The 17,024-nt window shown below is 40.3% G+C and overlaps 1 protein-coding gene across 6 annotated transcripts in view; it reads right to left on the minus strand.

Moving 5' to 3' along the window:
- The window catches only part of IL16 (interleukin 16), a 38,182-nt gene extending 26,557 nt beyond the window's left edge, over positions 1–11,625 (minus strand). For 5 of the 6 annotated variants that reach the window (XM_042039187.1, XM_042039188.1, XM_042039186.1 and 2 more), the window contains exons 1-2: positions 11,398–11,624; positions 2,259–2,312 (exon numbers count right to left, since the gene is read on the minus strand). In XM_042039187.1, the coding sequence (XP_041895121.1) occupies positions 2,259–2,308 (50 nt within the window). In that variant the 5' untranslated portion in view covers positions 2,309–2,312; positions 11,398–11,624. Of the gene's footprint in view, positions 1–2,258; positions 2,313–11,397 lie in introns of all 6 variants that reach the window. The other variant, XM_042039185.1, reaches the window with a different exon arrangement.
- Between the last annotated feature and the right edge of the window lie 5,399 nt (positions 11,626–17,024).

Consider the following 17,024-nt stretch of genomic DNA (forward strand, 5'->3'; position numbering starts at 1 on the left):
CTGGTGTGCTTTCTGCCCCTCTCTGTGTGTCTTTGGGATCCTCTCTGCTCCTGTGGGAGAGTCTGACCCCCCTGGACTGGAACAGGGCAGTGGAAGTCACTGGGCTCCCAGCCTCCCTGCCATTGGCATGAGGGAAGCTTTCAGAGTCAACCTGAGCTTGCATATTCTCCAGTCCCTTCAATTCACAGAACATTCTACTGTTTTCTTCTTTTAGAGTAGCCTCGCTGATGAATGACGAGATTGGTGTGATGGAGAACTGCCCAGCAGCACAGCCACTCTCCCTCCCTGTGACACAGAGCACACCAATGTAAGGTCTGGAGATCTTGTTTGTGTCTTTTAAAAGATGCCCTTTTTAGTGTTTTGGTAAGCCTAAAGTTTTAGGCTACCATCATATCCGTGAACTAAATTGCAGGTTTTGAATTTGGAAATCCCTGTTAGCATCTCTGCTGTATTAGGAAATTCATCTTGCTAAAGCCTATGATGTTGTGTTTCCTGTATGTCTAAATGAAGGTAAAAATGCAATCTGGCCCATCAGACCAGAATGGGGAGTTGAAAAAGAAAAGATGTCTGAGGTGAGGGGAATTTCTGCAAGTCTCTACTCTCAGCACCTGGGTAGGAAGCAACAGGGCTGGAAGTGAGTGGAGTGTGCATCACTTGAAACTCTGCAATAGGGATCAGTGCTCCTGGCAATTGCTATTAGACACTGGTAACAGCAATGTCACAAATGAACCCCAGTTACACATCCAGACCCAAACAATCCTGCCTGTGTGGGGAAACTAAAAGAAAGGACACTTTTCATTCAAGGATTTCAGTGTTGTACAAACATTAACCACACTCTTTTCTCGAAGAGGAAGAATTTAAAAAGAGCTATTTAGCATTTGGATAAGCAGAGGACTTGATAGCTTAATGGTCAAAATGCAGCTCTCTGGAGACTGGCATGCTAGAATGAAGTCCTTTCTTGCTCTGCCTGAAGCTGTTGAGCTTAAGAAGGGAGAACTGCCACCAGTATTAAATCTCCAAGAAGTGCCTCTCTGGCTCTGCTAAACATCTGGGATGCAGGGACACATAGGAGCACCTGTTGAAACAGTGAAGGAAACACTGGTCTAAGTGCATTCTTCTTCCCCATCCCCTTGTAATGCTCCTGAGGAGTTTCACCTTATGCAGAGAGATCTCTTTGCCCTGCTGCAAAGAGTTTCCTCAGCTGTTTCCTCCTCCCCCACCCCCATGAGAGTTCCATCCACTCAAAGACCAAGTTTAACCCTGAATGACTTACCTAATCCCACAGTGAGCCAGTGGCTGATGTGAAAATAAACCCAGTAGACCTGAAAACTTCCAGTTAAATACTTGCTCTTGCTATAAGTATTAGATCACAAGTCCTAACCAAGGCAACGTTCTTTCCAGAGCTGCCGATTCAGGGTTGCATAAGTGACAGAAATATAGGAGGTACCAAAAACGTAGTCTATAAGTTTTCCAATAAAAATATCCAGAAATGTTATTTTATGTAGCATACACTATCACCAGGGCCAGAGAAGCTCTATGATTCATTGCCATCTTCCACCAAATTTAATTAGAGATATTGATGGCATGGACAATTACTTCTAAGTCAATTCTCCAAACCATTCATCTTTTTCTCCAGTGCACTCACTGCTTGTCATTTTTTTTTGCCATTCTTATACCTCCAGATCGCCTGATGGAAGCTGTCTGTGGTTTGTAATGCAAACCAAATGTTCCTTCTCTGTTTCATTTTTTTTTTCCCCAAGCTTTATTTTTCCAGCTTTAAATCTAAAAAGCCCAAACTCACTCTGTCTTCTGCAAACAAAATACATGATCTGAGCTGTGGCCATTTGGTTCAAATTTTTGGTTGGATATTAAACCAAGCATTTACAAGATAGAAATAATTTGGTGTAGTTCCCAGATTGAATGCAAATGCTCTGCTGTTAACCAGACAGTAGGAAAGACAGAACTTTACTAGCAAGAACAAGGTGAGTTTTACATTACCGAGTGCTAGCAGCATCCTCTTTTAATCTAGATTTTGCATCCTAATTTAATCTAGATCTTGTGATCTTACTCAGATTCATTACTGAGCAGTACTATTAGCACTGAACTACTGCAGATGTCTAGGGTTTCCACACAGTAGGAAAAGCTAAAGATTTGGAAGCTTTCTAATAAAGAGTAAGAAACTCTCAGAGAGTTGAATTAAAAAATAATAACAAAAAACCCCCTAATTGTAAGATAAAAATTCAAAAGGAGGAACTTACAACAGCGAGGCAGACAAACCTGACTCCTGCAGAAGGCTGTTCCTCTTCATAGGCCTGGCAAAAAAGACAGTGAATAATTGAAAACACACTCTCCTGGTGCCACGTGACTCAGTTTCAGTAATTCTGCTCAGTACATTGGAACGGAGCTATTGTCTCCTAATTGAGGAAAATGTCAGCAAGGCTAGATAAACAAAAGCAATGGGATGCAGTATTGGGGAAACTGTTTCCAGCAGGCTCCCAGCTACCCAGAGATGGCAGGACCATTTAAGGAGTTTGTGTCATTTGTTTTTACCCATCACTCTCTGGTCCTAGGATTGATGGGGTTTGGGCATGTTAGACCTACCTGAGGGGACTTGGGGCAACAGCAGAGTCTGTGTAATCCAGTGAAGGTTTTCTGTTGGAGGCTGAGATGGCAGGCATGTTCCTTGTATTTTTCAGCAGATATTTTAATATTAAGCTAGGAGGAGTTTCACAAATTCCACTCTGGGAGCAAAACATATTAGGTGCCATTCTTGAATGTCAGACCCCCGTATTGTTCACCATGAACACAATCAACCTACAAGTTCTTAAATACTTTCCCTTTTATGGGCTAGACTGCAACTTTGTGATCCCACCCGATCAAGGAGTCAGAAAATTGTTGTTTATCACACAGATCATGTCAGTCCCCACCTGTCGACCCTCAGTTGTGCTCAGACAGGCAAAAAATCTTGCTGCAGAAAACTGCTTGCTCTCAATAAATTTGTGACAAGATTCATAGGGAGTTTGTAAATTTAAAAAAAAAAACCTCCATAAAAGAAAAAATTGTATCTGAAACAGTTAATATTAGTTTATTGAAATAATCAGGCCTCTTTAGAGTGTTCTCATAAACCATAAATCTTGTGCTTTTCAGGAAAATGTAAGCATAAACCTGGCCCTGTCTGGTCATGGAAATGGTCAACATGAGAGTGCTTAAACAGCTTCTGCCCTCTGTGTTCTGTGTCTTAAAGGTCCTGGTCTTATTGCTCTGTCACTAACCTTGCAAAAGAGGGAGAGGAATCATAAAATAGGTTTAAAATATTGCGCAGGTAGGGTCTCATGCTTAGTGGTCCTATGACTTCTAGGTAAAACACAGACTGTAAGGACAAACATCTGTTCCATGAGAATGATTCCCATCCTGGGACAAAAAGGGAAGATGAACTCTCTGCCCTGTACCATGTCTACAGGAGCCCTGGAAAACTCTGTCCTTGACAACACAGTTGTGGGCATTCTGTATTTTAAATGTTCGTCAAGACAATTTGATGTTATTTTCCTAACATCTAAGTTTTTGGGATATTAGTTCCCCAAAGGAAATCTTCTCTAAAGGACACAGTTTTTACATGACTCACTGGTTAACAAATGATGTGGAACATTACCCAACTCTTTCAGAAGAACCAAGACTTGGTGCTGAGTAGTGATCAACAGTTACGAGGTAGCTTTCCTGGAAAGGACGAGAAATAGGGAGCTGACTTTTTATTTTGGGGAAGAGTTTGTCCCTGTATTTGAAGAGAAAAGGCAGTGGCCTTGTACATAAAATGAGGTTTTATATGTGGTGCTAGCACTGTAAAAACGAAATATCAACAAGGAAGCAAAGCCACATACTGTTTACCACTTCACTGTCTTTCACTACAACACACACATGTTTTTGTTTAGCAATAGAGAACTCATTCACACAAAATCTCAGCAGTCCCTGAGTTCTGATCCAAGCTGATTGAGCTGGAAGCTCCAAAGCATTGGAAAGCTTGCTTTATTTCTTCCCATTGTCACATGCTTTTGCATTTCCTGACTATGGACTGAATAATGTCATCCCTAAGCCACTGGGAGTTTTGTTCATTCCAAGTCTGGACTTCTGCCAGGGCCAGCAGCAGAAACATAAATATCACAAGGAGGGGCTGTTTTTTCATGTTGCTTTACTCTAACCTTTTGCAGTTTTTTCCATCTTCTCTGTACAGTAATTGTTCAGTGCCCAGTGGTGAACAGAAAAGCAGGTTTTTAGAAGCCATAAGGAAAAGGAGAGAGAGAGAGAACTTCTACTGTGCCTGCCTTGTTGCACTAATGGTATGCTTTGATATTGGATACTGTGGTCAATCTTCATTACTTAGCTCAGAGGTAGTGTAGCAGGAAAAAGGCATTGAACACTGATCAGAGGCTGGAATTTTGTATTAAAAGATTGAAATTATGTGGACTCTCCTCTGCAGAAAGGAACTGCATTGATAAAAGTTTATGAGATAATAGGAAATATGAGGTAAATCAGTGTGGTTTCTTTACTTCCTTCTCATGTGAGGGACAGGAAAAGAATGTGGTAAAAATAAAGAGTGTTCAAACAAATAAAAGGAAATACTTAAAATCTAAAGCATAATGAATCTGTGGAACAAGAAGGCAGCAGATATCATGGGCACTTTGAAGTTAGCTGTTTTGTCTTTGATTTCAGTCGGAGATTTCACCCCAAGAGGGTGCAGCAGCTCCTGCTCCAGAATGAAAGTCAAACAGTGCAGTTCACAGACAGAGTGATGCTCCTGCCATGGGATAGTTACCATAAAATGGAGTAAGTTACTGATGTCTGGAGTTAGTGTCTATTGGCAGTGGGTAAAGGAAAGAGAGGAGCCACTGGATTTAATACTTGTGGCAATTCTTCTCTCTTGCACAACTAAAATCAGGATGTGTCTGGAACCATAGCAGGTACAGGAGTCGATCCCTCTTTTCTCCAAATTGTTTTCCATATACACAGGTTTGGATTCTAGAGGACAAATATGCAGACTATTCAGTACCAAATATTTTGCCTGTTGCTACTGGTGATAACCTTTTCCAAAAAGGAACATATAAATTTAAACAGGACATTAGTACTGGGCAAAGCAGATCTAAGTAATGATGGAACAGCCTCAGTCCTGATCTCCACCCAACTGCAAATACTGCTTGTGTTAACATGAAAGAAAGCCAATAGTTTGGAGTGTTCAAGTTTTGTCCTGTCTTTACATTATTCAGCAAACTGATCAATGACTTTTGCCTTAAACACAGTCACAGTTTTCACATTTGCCATATTCCAGACTACAGTTATGTTGCACAGGACAATCCATCCCCTCATTGCTGCTAAGGCAGGCTGGAGTAGTCATCTCTGTCTTGGGTTTCATGACGTTCACACTGCCCTTCCATCCATGAGAACACAGCAACAAGGCATGCTGAGTCACTCTGAAAGCCCAGCTAATCCAGTATCCTTCTCCAGAAATAACTGATGGCAATTGTTTCAAAGGGATTAACTTGTTAAAAAAAAAAATAATAATAAGATAGAGTTTGCTTTCAGGAAGAGTTCCTGAGTACCTTGTTGGTAGAGTGGACTGGCACTTGGAGGTTTTTGTACACTATTCCAAAATTCTTGGACATATCATGTTATGATACGACAGTCTTGTTTTACCAGAAGATACAGCCCCATCATAGATAAGTATTGCATTGTGTCAAATTAGGTGAATCTCTTTCTAATTCCTTTTGTTACTTGGTACCTAACTTCCGCCAGGCGGCACAAAGATTTTTTTTTTTTTTTTTTTTTTTGCTTGTACACATGAAATGAATCCTGTGTAGTAGAACTGTAATTTATCCATTTCTGGCTCCCATTAAGCTTTTGATTTCAAGAGTATCCACAGGCAATGAGTTTCATGTGTTACATATAAATGTACTTCCTTGTAATTGTTTTAAATTTGTTGCCTCTAAGATTTGTTCAGTTCTTGTACTAGGAAAAATATTCTGATCTTCACATCTCCATGGAATCCTTTTCTCATTGATCTTTGTACTGATGTCATATTCTATCTTCTACAGACTTTTATCTTTTTTACTTCTGCCCCTCCTTCCAGCTTCACGCTGCTTACATATGGTTGGAACTCCTCCTTTTGCTTCAGATCCTTTTTGAAAAAATTCACTTCCTTTTGTGAACTTTATTACCTGACTATTTCATGATGGTATCCTCCAGCTCTGCAACCTCCTAGACTGTTTTCATGTGAATTGCTATCCTGTGAATTAATAAAAGTTCCTAGACCTTGTCTTGCCAGAAACATTTATGTTTCATGACTTGCACTCCCACTCTGTGATTACGAACCTTTCTTGTTGCAGTGCCCCAGAGATGAGCAGTAAAATACTGCTTACATAGTTCCATGCAAGAGGGTCTAACACTAAGTGTACACCCATAAAAAGTATTTTTACCTCATCTTGGGAGCATACCCTGGAACTCCATGAAGAATATGTTACTTTATGCATACAATGCTTTGTTTACAGAAAAAGTAGCCCATGTGATTTACGTAAGTGATTGTGCTGAGAGTGTGTGATTGAAAAAGTGCAGCACTGTGAGTGTAGAGGGTGTTGGCTGTAGCCATGCTGGGGTGCATGAGGCAAGGCAAGACTGGTACCCTTTCAACTAAGTGCTGTGGGCTGTATTGTTATTTTAATATTTTTATGGTGTGTATATAGACTACGCGTATGACATTATGTTGGCCTTCGAGAAACACTAAATATTTATGTCAGCTATGAAGTTGCTAAATATCTGGTACTGAAGGAAAGGCCCATTTTTTTTTAAAACCACTGACTAATGCACAGTTTATAACTTAATGCAGCACCAGAGTAGTAAAAGCATTATGTGAGCTCTCCTGTATGGTGTCAGTCAAATTTAAACAAATATTTTTAAAAGTTATGACTTTACCTCTTCTTTCCACATTTCCAGTCACATAATGCTCCTTTTTCATCTGACTCAGTATTCCCTCTAATTTATAGTTCCCTAAACTGTAGGCAGACATAAAGGGCCCTTTAGGTTGAATGAAAGGAGAATTATCAATAGCAAAAACTATGATTTATAAGGGAAAAAAACATAAAGGGCAAAAGAAAACTGAATTTATTCTACCTGCAAAAAGGATATGAAAATTTTGTCTATATTTTTCATGAGTTCAGTTAAAAGGTGTATTTAGACCTGCCTTTTTTTTAACCTTTTATTGTGAATCCATGTTGGATTCTGTCATATTTGTTGCTACTACCTTCTTTACTCCTTAAACAGCCAGATGTGAATGGATGGAAGTACTGAAAAGGTGAATGTACTCAGTCCACCTGAGAAACAGTGGCAGAATTTGCTCTGTATTTCACACTCTGGTCCAGGCATCACTTGCTACAGCAGCCTGATCTCAGGCTCAACAGAGTCAGGGGCTTGTTATACTTTAGCATTTCACAGATAACCTGTGTGGTCCTGTCTGAGTTGCTGGGTTTGTTGGTTTGGGTTGAGTTGTTTGTGGGATTTTTTTTGAAGGGGAGAAGGTATTGCTGAGTGTTTTAGGGTGTTGTTATGGTTTAGTTTGGGCTTTTTTGTTTGTTTCTTTGTTTTTTTCAGGTAGCGTTGTCAGGGATTGGTGATGAATTAAGCAACCTCTTCTCTTGGATATCTGTGTCTGAATAAAATGACTTTACCACATTTGTACCGTTGTCATTTCAGGCACAAGGTTTAAGCAGTAGCTGTTTCTTAGTATTTGTCATTCCTGGAGCTTGGCAGAGGCAAAGCTACTTAACACAGGCTGCTTCTTAAGGCTGCATTAGAAAAGTCTTGAGGGCTCTTCACGTTTCTGCTGCTGCACCTTATCTCTAAGGCTGTGACAATCAGAATGAAGCTGAGCAGACAGTTTTTGTTTGTGGTGTTGAAGATAACAGTATAAAATTCCGATGGCAGCTCTCTTGTTCTTTGGCAATACTGTAGCTTTTAACTCTGACTTTAGTGGCAGTGCACACCACACGTCACTCCACCAGCATTATTGTTGACAGAAAAATGAGGTTATTTTACAGGTTTCCCATGAGGGAAACAGTATGATCTGTCACATAAAAGGTCCCTGGTAAGGCACAAAACACAATGCTTCTGGCGCTTCATGAGATCTGATGATACCTTGGTCATAGGTGGGATAAATGGTGCTGGGGTCAGCTGTAGGATCCCAAACAGTCAGGATTTAGTGTCTGTGGGAGATTACTTCTCTTCCACATTTTGAAAGCAGCCTACACCTCCAGAGCAGCATCTAATGTTAAGTAGTTTAGAGCTAGTGGCTGAGAGATCTCAGCTGAGGATTCCTGATCTTGGGTTTTGATTTTTCTGCAGAATCAGTTTTCAAGCCCAGAAGAAGTTGTTCTAATTAGCTAGTATAATTAACCTGTCGAACAGAAAATGTTAACCTGTAATTCCTGCACTGCTGAAAATAACTCCTACTCCAGCTAAAGCTCATCTCTTAAAATAAGCACCAAATCTGAATGTAAAGACATTATTACACTGATCTTGGAAACTTGCTATACACTCAGAGTGTTACACTGCTTAGTTACCATGTCTTTTAAACATCACTGTGTCCTCATTTGCCTTTCTCCCTGTGCTGGCCCAAAAGAGCTTGACTATTGCTTTTATGGCCCAGTAAAAGCCTATGATCCCTTCCCCTGCACTTTTTATGAATACCAGTAGGAGGACCATGGAGGGAGAGGAGTCATGGAAGAGCAGCTATGAACTGGATTGTGGAACAGACTTTCTGCCTCCAGACATGGGGCTGACTTGTGAACAGACTCTGGAAAGGCTCTCTGGATCCACACAGAAAGCTGGTGTGAAACAGTGTGCTGACACTCACACAATGCCATCTACTACACAGGCTTGGTGTGCTTGGCCACTGAATGACCCTGACCCCGCAGCAGAGATGTGCTCAGGGAAGTCAAATTTTCCAGTGTCCTTTTCTTATGTATGCTCATTTTTGATCCAGAGAACACCAAATAATGATTTCCACAAGAACTAATGCTATATCCTTTGTCTCAGTTTGGATTTCCCAAAAGAAGCAGCTCTTCTGGGATTTAACTCCCAAGTAATTGTCCAAAACTGTGTTCCAAGATGAAAATATGACCAGCAATATTACCCAGGATTTTCTTTTTCTGGTTCTTTCCTTTTTATTTCAATACCTTTTAAACTGATTATAAATTTTTGTCTTTTTATTCACGGACTGAATCTTTAAAGAATCAACTCAAACATTCAGGAGTACCCAGACATTTGGGAGTTGCGTAAGTTGAGGGGGTTTTTTTCTTATTTCCGGCTAAAAGAAAGGACCCTAGATGTATAAAATTGGTATGAGGAAAATGATAAGACTTTGACAATATCAGTTTAGGCTTTGTATTAATCTTGGGCAAAGAAGTAAACTACCCATAACTGAACCTTACCAACCACATCTAATGCACTATAAAGCAGTGAAAATCTGCCCCAGCTCATTTTTGACTGAACACTCTAATTGAGTCTGGAGATCTCCTTCCAGCTCTGATGGCAACTTGCTGGTTTGACCCAAGGTTTGCTTTCCCTCCCTCTGAATCCTTGTCCTCATCAAAGAAAGAGGTTTATGGCCTTGTGGTCACCTTCTTTCTTGGGTGTGTGGGGTGAGAATTTCTCTGATGAAAAGTACTGGAAGAAAATTAAATGTTTGTTGCTTGGTTTTTTTAATGGGACAATGGACAAAATAATTAACAACTGGTCTTAGAACACAACAAGAATTTGCTGGTGTCAAGTAATGCTATCCTACAGCAACCCATCTCCTCTTAAGCAGAATCTGTTGCGTACAAAGCTTACTCCATATGATGGGGCATGGAAGCTATCTGACAGGGTGCAGTATGTGCCACGCTGGAACACAGGGAGCAGAAATGGTGTAACAGCAGGAGGCAAATAAAGCAGCAGATCACATCCCCAGTGTTCTCTGACAGCAAGGAGCTGCAGAAGCGATGAGGAGCCTGTCAGGTCAGTCCTGCAGCACAAAGCGAGGCAATTTGACAGCCCCACAGCTTTATGTCATCCCTGGCACAGGCTGGTACAGCGGGGGAGCAGGGGAGTGTTTTGTCCCCACCTCCACGCTGGGAGCAATCCCCCTGCAGAGGAGCAGCAGGGGCTGCTCCAAAGCCCCTGCAGTGACTGTGTGTCCAAAGGCTCTGCTCAGCAGGAGCTGTGTGCCCAGCTCAGGGCACACCAGCTCCACCAAACCAGCCTGCCCTGGCAGTATGGAGAGCCCAGCATCACTATCCGTGTACTACACCAGCCTGCACCTTTTTCTGTGGGCTCATCCTGTTTGAATCAGTTACTAATGAGGCACATGATAAAGGGCACTATTAAGTGAACACTGCATTAATAATGCTGGCAAGGTTTCAAGTCTACAGATGTTATTTATAATGCATGACTAAACAAATACGTATCCCCTTTGAGACTGAGACTCAGGAGCAATTTACTGATTTCCTGTATAGGCTAGTTCATACAGAGATTTGAGTAAATACTGCTTTTGAGTGTCTTGCTTGGATCTATGCTCTGGAACTGTAGTAGGCAATTCTATTAATGTTTAATTTTAAAACAGTTTGAATATGTGTTTTCAGATTATTAGATACTGCCCCTTTCTAGTTCTCATAGAGGAATACATTTTTTCTGTATTGCTTCTTTAAAGAAAAATAAAATATTCAAAGAATGTAGCCTTCAGCTACACAGCACGGTGGAAATGAGTAGAAAGGTTAGAGAAAATTCTGGGAAAAAAATGGGCTTAGCAAAAGCTAAAATAAATCTATTTAAACCCTATATCCTCTCCTTTCCATCGGTTTTTGAAATTAGTTAACCTTATTTGTGAAATTTAGTTGAGATACTTTGTAGATTTAAAATGTTTCTAAGTAACGAATCATTTGATCTGTGATTTTGTTTCTTTTCTGCCTCTTGTAATATTGCAGGTATCCAGCGGCCTTCAAAACTGAAGAAAGCTGTGAACTCACAAAAGTCTCTGGTCCACTCTGCAGGCTTTTATACACATCAAGAGAAAAAGGAGAAATATTTTACAGCAAACTAGAAGGGTCCTAAATTAAGGTACTTCCATGTAGAGCATCTCTGTTTAATTAATAATGCTGATCATTGAACAATAATAATTTGCTTCAAATTTCTCAGATAATTTAAAAACAAAGCAGTGATAACACTGTATAGACAGACAAAAACATAATTTGTGAAATACCTCTTATCTGCTTATTCTTCTCTTTCATATTCTGAAATTAAAGCAGTTGAAAATAATACATACTGACATGTAATAAGAGCTGACTGCATGATGCCCAAATAATTTGCTATAAAAATATCACTTACCATTGCCAAGTATCTTCTTATTTAAATCTGCTATTATCATTTCTTCTTGGATTTGAAATACGCAGGAGAGTCCATTCCCAGTGTGCTAAATACTTGAGAAAATAATAAATGCGGTGTAACTCCACAGTGTTTGGATGTTTGACTGTAATTCCTGAGCATTCAAAGTGACTACTCAATATAACAACTTTTCCTCTGCAGAAAATGCCTCGCTATTTGCCAGCAAATCTTTAGTGCTTTAGATTGGGTATTTCCAACTACCGCCCTACTTGCTAGGCAGATGTGTATAAAAGAGATGTTATTTCTCTGAATCAACCACTGAGATCGTAACCCTTTTCCTGTACCACAAACAGAAATATAAAACCTCAGACTTTCCTTTTGGACTTTTACTGACTTGTGTCTGTTGTAAGAAAGCAAAACACAACTAGTCCAAGCACTAATATATGGAAAATGTGTTAAAACGTTTTAGATCATCTCATTGCTTCTCATTCCTGCAATTCATTGGTTAACTGGCTCCTTCTGTGTTTATGTAGTTGCATGGTACAAATACAACACCTAAACTTCTCGCCCAAAGTTGAAATGATTCATTTATTACTTTTTACACCACCCCCAGGAAAAAAAAAAAAGGAAGAAAGAAAACACACAGTGCTCATTTAACCCAAGTGAGTGAAAACGTCTTTCATAAGGTCTGTAAGGGCTTTAGGAGGTTTTCCTTTGGTGAATAAAGTCTGTGTAGTGGAGGGAAGAGCTTTGTCTGAGGATGGCAGAATTCAGGCTACAGCAAACAGACGAACTAGGATCCTTTTGCTGGGTGAAAATAAGGTAATAGTAAAGGAGGTGCAAGTGTAATTTATTCATATGAGATCAATTGAGATGGAGTCATTGTTCTGAGTGGAGGCAGGACGAGAGAGGAGGTATTTTTGTGAGGGTAGTGTCTTGCTCTCTGGAATTAGATCAACATTTATTTAGGTCCTTTTGTGAGGTGATTATCTATCTAGATAATACATAGGCTTTCCATCTTCTGGGTGCTTATAAATATTAGTTAACCACATTAATTATAACCACAGTGGGGAAAGCACGAGCAGAACAATAAATGAGGCCCACACTAAGAAGTGGAAAACAGGATTAAATGAAGACATTTCCTCTGCTTCTTTTTCTGTAGTGCAGGGCATGGGGCTGTGTGATAAGGCACCATTCCATAGGATGCACCACCCTGATCTCTGATACTGCCTGTGGGTCCAGTCACTGTTAGACAGAGGGGATTACAACGGGTAACCCTTGTTCTCCCAACAGCTCTGATGGGACAGTTCCTCTGCCTTCATTCATCTTCCTCTCCAGATGGACACTAGACTTAATCAGCTTCTAGCCCTAACAGCTTGTTTCAGGACCACAGCTGGAATCAGCATGTCTAGACTAGCAGTGATTTATTCTTGGCTCTCAGACCTATGTGCATGCTACTATTCCATATGCTTCCTGTTAGAGAGGTAATAATGCCATTTCACAGCACAACTTCAGTTTTTCTTTCTTCCTCCCCCTTTTATTGTAATTAGACATTATTTTGCTTATGTAGGAAAATGTCCTGCCCCTGCTCTGAAACAGATCAAACTTCCAGAAAAACAAAATAAAATTCACAAAGGAAACAGTTAAATTTTCTGACTGCCTTCACTGTCAGAGAAAATGCTCAACGTATTTGTAAGTTATATAAAACTGCATAAGTTCATATTTTCCTCTCCTGATTTCACGGCCCAGAACAGCAAAAGGACCTTGTGACATCTCTAGGCTCTCAAGAGTTTAGTAATAAAAATAAAAATAATCCTCGGCAGAAAACAACACTCCACACCCTGCTACTGCTGAGCAAATGAGTTTCCCATTTTCCTCACTTATCCTCAGACTAAACAATGTTAAATTTACAATTCTGGCATCTATTTATAGCAGGCACTCTACCCGAAGAACCACAGAGGTGTATCATTGTCCTTAATCCCCAGGCCAGCTTTCAACCTGGCATGTCAAGCAATTAGGAGAGAAACCTCCTGCCTTAATTAATATCTAAGCAGTTTAAGCACTGAGGCACGATAAAGCCCCAAGGTGGGTGGTGTGTGGGGGGTGGAAGGGGGTGTTCATCTGCTGTAAATTAACCTCTGATGTTAGTTTTCCATGTTTACTCTGAATAGTAATTGATAACGTTAACAGCATCGTGGGCTTCTGTCGGGGGCCTGCAAAGCCTGGGAAGAACCTGTAGGTACTGCAGGGCGGGGAATTCCTGGGGCTCCAACTGTGCTGATAATCCTGACAGCACACACCGAGGGAAGAAAGCTGGGAATGTGCCTGCAGGAGGGGAAAGTGGGCTAAAGAGCCACGTGGGGAGCAGGGGGGTAACTGGTGTGAGACTGTGGAAGCAGTAGAGGGTTCTTTGGGAACGTAAGTGCAGGGGTTGAGGAGAGGGAAGGGATTAAAGGAGGAAAGAATTCAGGTTGGGTGCTAGGCTGGATTGAGCAAGTGGGTAAAGGCTGAACACAAGGTGCTGGGTATAGGCATCAGCTGAGCCTAAGATGGATAAGACCTAGCACTGGATTGGGCTCTGCAGACTGGGCTTGGGAGAGCAGGGAGGTTCTGTGAGGAACCGAGCCTTTCCATTTTTCTCTAGAGCAGCACAGAAATTACATTCAGGCCTCATGCTCAAAAGGAGATCATCCACAGTCTGATTGTCACTTGTCTCAGTAGACATGACAAAGGGACAGATACCCTCCTGCTAACCCTATCTGCAAACTCAACAGCTGTGGAACAGAGAAGCTGTTTAGAAAAAAAACCCTTAATCTGAAGGATGTCATCATTCTGATACCCTTTAAATATCTTTCACTTTGTTTATCAATGCCCCTAAATACCATTTAATTTCTTTTTCCCTGTGATTCCCATTTCTTTTCACATAAAGAAAGCAAAATACCCTGATCTTAAGATGAAGAATACTTTGTCGACATATTTGGTGGTATTGTTGTTCTTTCCAGTATTATTCTTCCATCCATCTTTAATATAGCCTGACATTTTGTTTGCTTTTTTTGACCACTACTGCGCCCTGAGTAGAAGTTTCCATTAAGCTGTCTGCAGTAACGCCTAGATCTTTTTCTTGAGTGATTTTGCAAACCATCAAGTGTATGTGAGTAGTTCAAATTGTTCTTTTTAGTACACATTACCTCACGCTTGCCTACACTAAATTTCAGCTGCCATCTTTTTCCGTCCCTTCTTTTAGGCTTTTGTTTTGTCTTGTTTGCTGTTGGTTTTTTTTTTAAGTCATGGCTTTTCTAAATAATCACATAGTTCCCAGTTATGCTGTCTCTGCTACTGTATGCTTGCTTTCCAGATGAGTAACAAAGAGATTAAATTAACCCCAGTTTTGGTGTAGGTCGTAGGATCTCCACTTTTTAATATCCTTCCCAGCTCAAAATAACCATTGACTTGTATCTTTTTATTCAGACTTCACAACTTTCTGAGTCATAATATATTTCTTAGTCCTCTGCTATTCTTTACCCTTAGAAACTTGATGACATTTAAAATAAACACTAGGTTGTATTCCTGAAATTATACTTTTATCCATTGTTCTAATGTCTTTATTAAAGAATTTAATAACAATTGACTGTTAAAACTTACTCTACAGGGACAAGCTCAGCCAGAGTAGCTACAGGCAAAGCTAGAGTTTACCTAGAGGAGCAGAATGGCAGGACAGAGAGAATCAAAGTCTCCATTCAGCAGAAGAGTCTCTTTCAACCTCTCCAGAGCTGCGTGGAATAATCCTCTCACAGCTGAATTCAGAAAAGCAGCTCTCAGGTGCTCTTAGTCTAACTACAGAGCCCAAGCACGTTCTTCTGTGCAACAAATGTCACTTCTCCATCTTCCCCTCCCTGCTTCCTCGGCCCCAGTGGAACAGCTTGTGCTGCTCTCAAAGTGCTCAAGCAAAGAGAAATGAGAACAGGAGTGGGGTTTGAGGATGCAACTCTTTTCTCCAGCCAGGCCACCCACCCTCACTGAGATCTTGGATGCAGCCTTGAAAATGAGTGCATGTGCCAAAAAAGCATCAAGGAAGAACAGGATCCTTACTACTGAACAAAGCATTAAATGAGCACTCCATGTCCAATTCTGGCACCCGCTCACTTTAGCACAGCTGGTAACAAGGTGGGAAGAGTTCAGAAAACCACTATAAGAAGTCCAAGGAGTGTGTTTTGCAGTAAGAGACGAAATAATTTGTTTCATTTTCTTCCAGCAGATTGCTGCAATGTGATGTCTTTGCTGTCTGTGTACATACCGTCATGAGACAGAATTCAGAGCACTGGAATGTGAAGGCAGATGCATTTGAATCAGAAATGTGGTCACATAAAGTTCATCATGACGGTAATTAGAACTTCCTGGAATGTTTATTCTGCTCTATGCAATTTGCCACAGCAGGAATATACTGGTTTTGGCGAAGTGGCTGATCTCATCTCAGCATTTAGTACTCTCATGATCAATTTTGGGAGCTACATTTCTGTTTAGCACTTTTTCCAAAAGCCTGCTTGGTCATTCATATTTTGCATTAATGTTCTGGACTGGAAGAATGCAATGTAGTAATTGGCAAGATCAGGTGAAAGGAATTCACCTCAATAATGGTTTGTTTTCACTACCTAAGTGAAGCTATTAATTGTAAGTTACTGTGTGTTGTCCTGATTGTACTCAACAAGCAAATGTTACATAGCTTAATGAAATGTGAGACTCAAACCCAATACACTTTTTATTCCATAACTAGTGGCTTATCATGCTAGTATATTTTTTGCAGTAACAGGAACTGTATGAGACAAACTGGTTTTAACTGTGGCAAAGGTGAATTCTCTTTGATCTCTAAAATGCTCTTTCAAGGAAACTTTTTAACTTCAATGAGCAAGGGAGAAATGTATCAACACAAAACTTTACAGACTTTTATTGAAGAATATAACTGTGGCTATATTTGTCTCCTAAATTGTAATGGTCACTGTTTATTTCTGTGGGGAAAATAACCTAGGTTCACCTGCAGAAACTTAATATCATATTGGATCCTCCCCAGGGAGAGGTAGTTCTGCAAGTTTAAATATATTTTGAAGGGCTTTAGTTTGTGTTCTTCTCTGTCTCTGTAAATTTGGTTTCATGGATGTATTTTCTGAACTCTTTAAGAGCTCCTTTCGTTGCTTATCATTTCAGTTTCAACTTCATTGTCCCACCCTCAGGAAACTTACCATAGCCAAGCATGCTGTTATGTTGAAGCACACAGAATTCCAGGTGACAAATACTCTCCTCATGACAGTTACACAAGGAGGACTGTTCTCACTTAATCACACTGCTCATTGGCAAAAATTTCTGACCTACCCTGGCACAATAATAAGTTCTCTTTTGTAGAATACCTTCAAATATATTTGAAAAATTACTATTGTGCATTTATACCAATTCTGACATCTTTCTTTATGACAACAACCTGATATTATTGCTGAAAATATAAGATTGTTATAGGTTACATGGGCTGACCAAAAAACCTTCACCACTTTTTGGATTATATGTAATGCTTAACTTCTAAAACCAAACAGCAAATGGTTGTGTCATGTGTCAGGCCAAATGTGTGGTATAAATTGACTTTG

The sequence above is a fragment of the Corvus kubaryi genome, unplaced genomic scaffold (genome assembly GCF_017639235.1).
Source record: "Corvus kubaryi isolate FWS band 111438036 unplaced genomic scaffold, C.kubaryi_AGA036_p1.0 37394, whole genome shotgun sequence".
In the NCBI taxonomy this organism is placed as follows: Eukaryota; Metazoa; Chordata; class Aves; order Passeriformes; family Corvidae; genus Corvus; species Corvus kubaryi.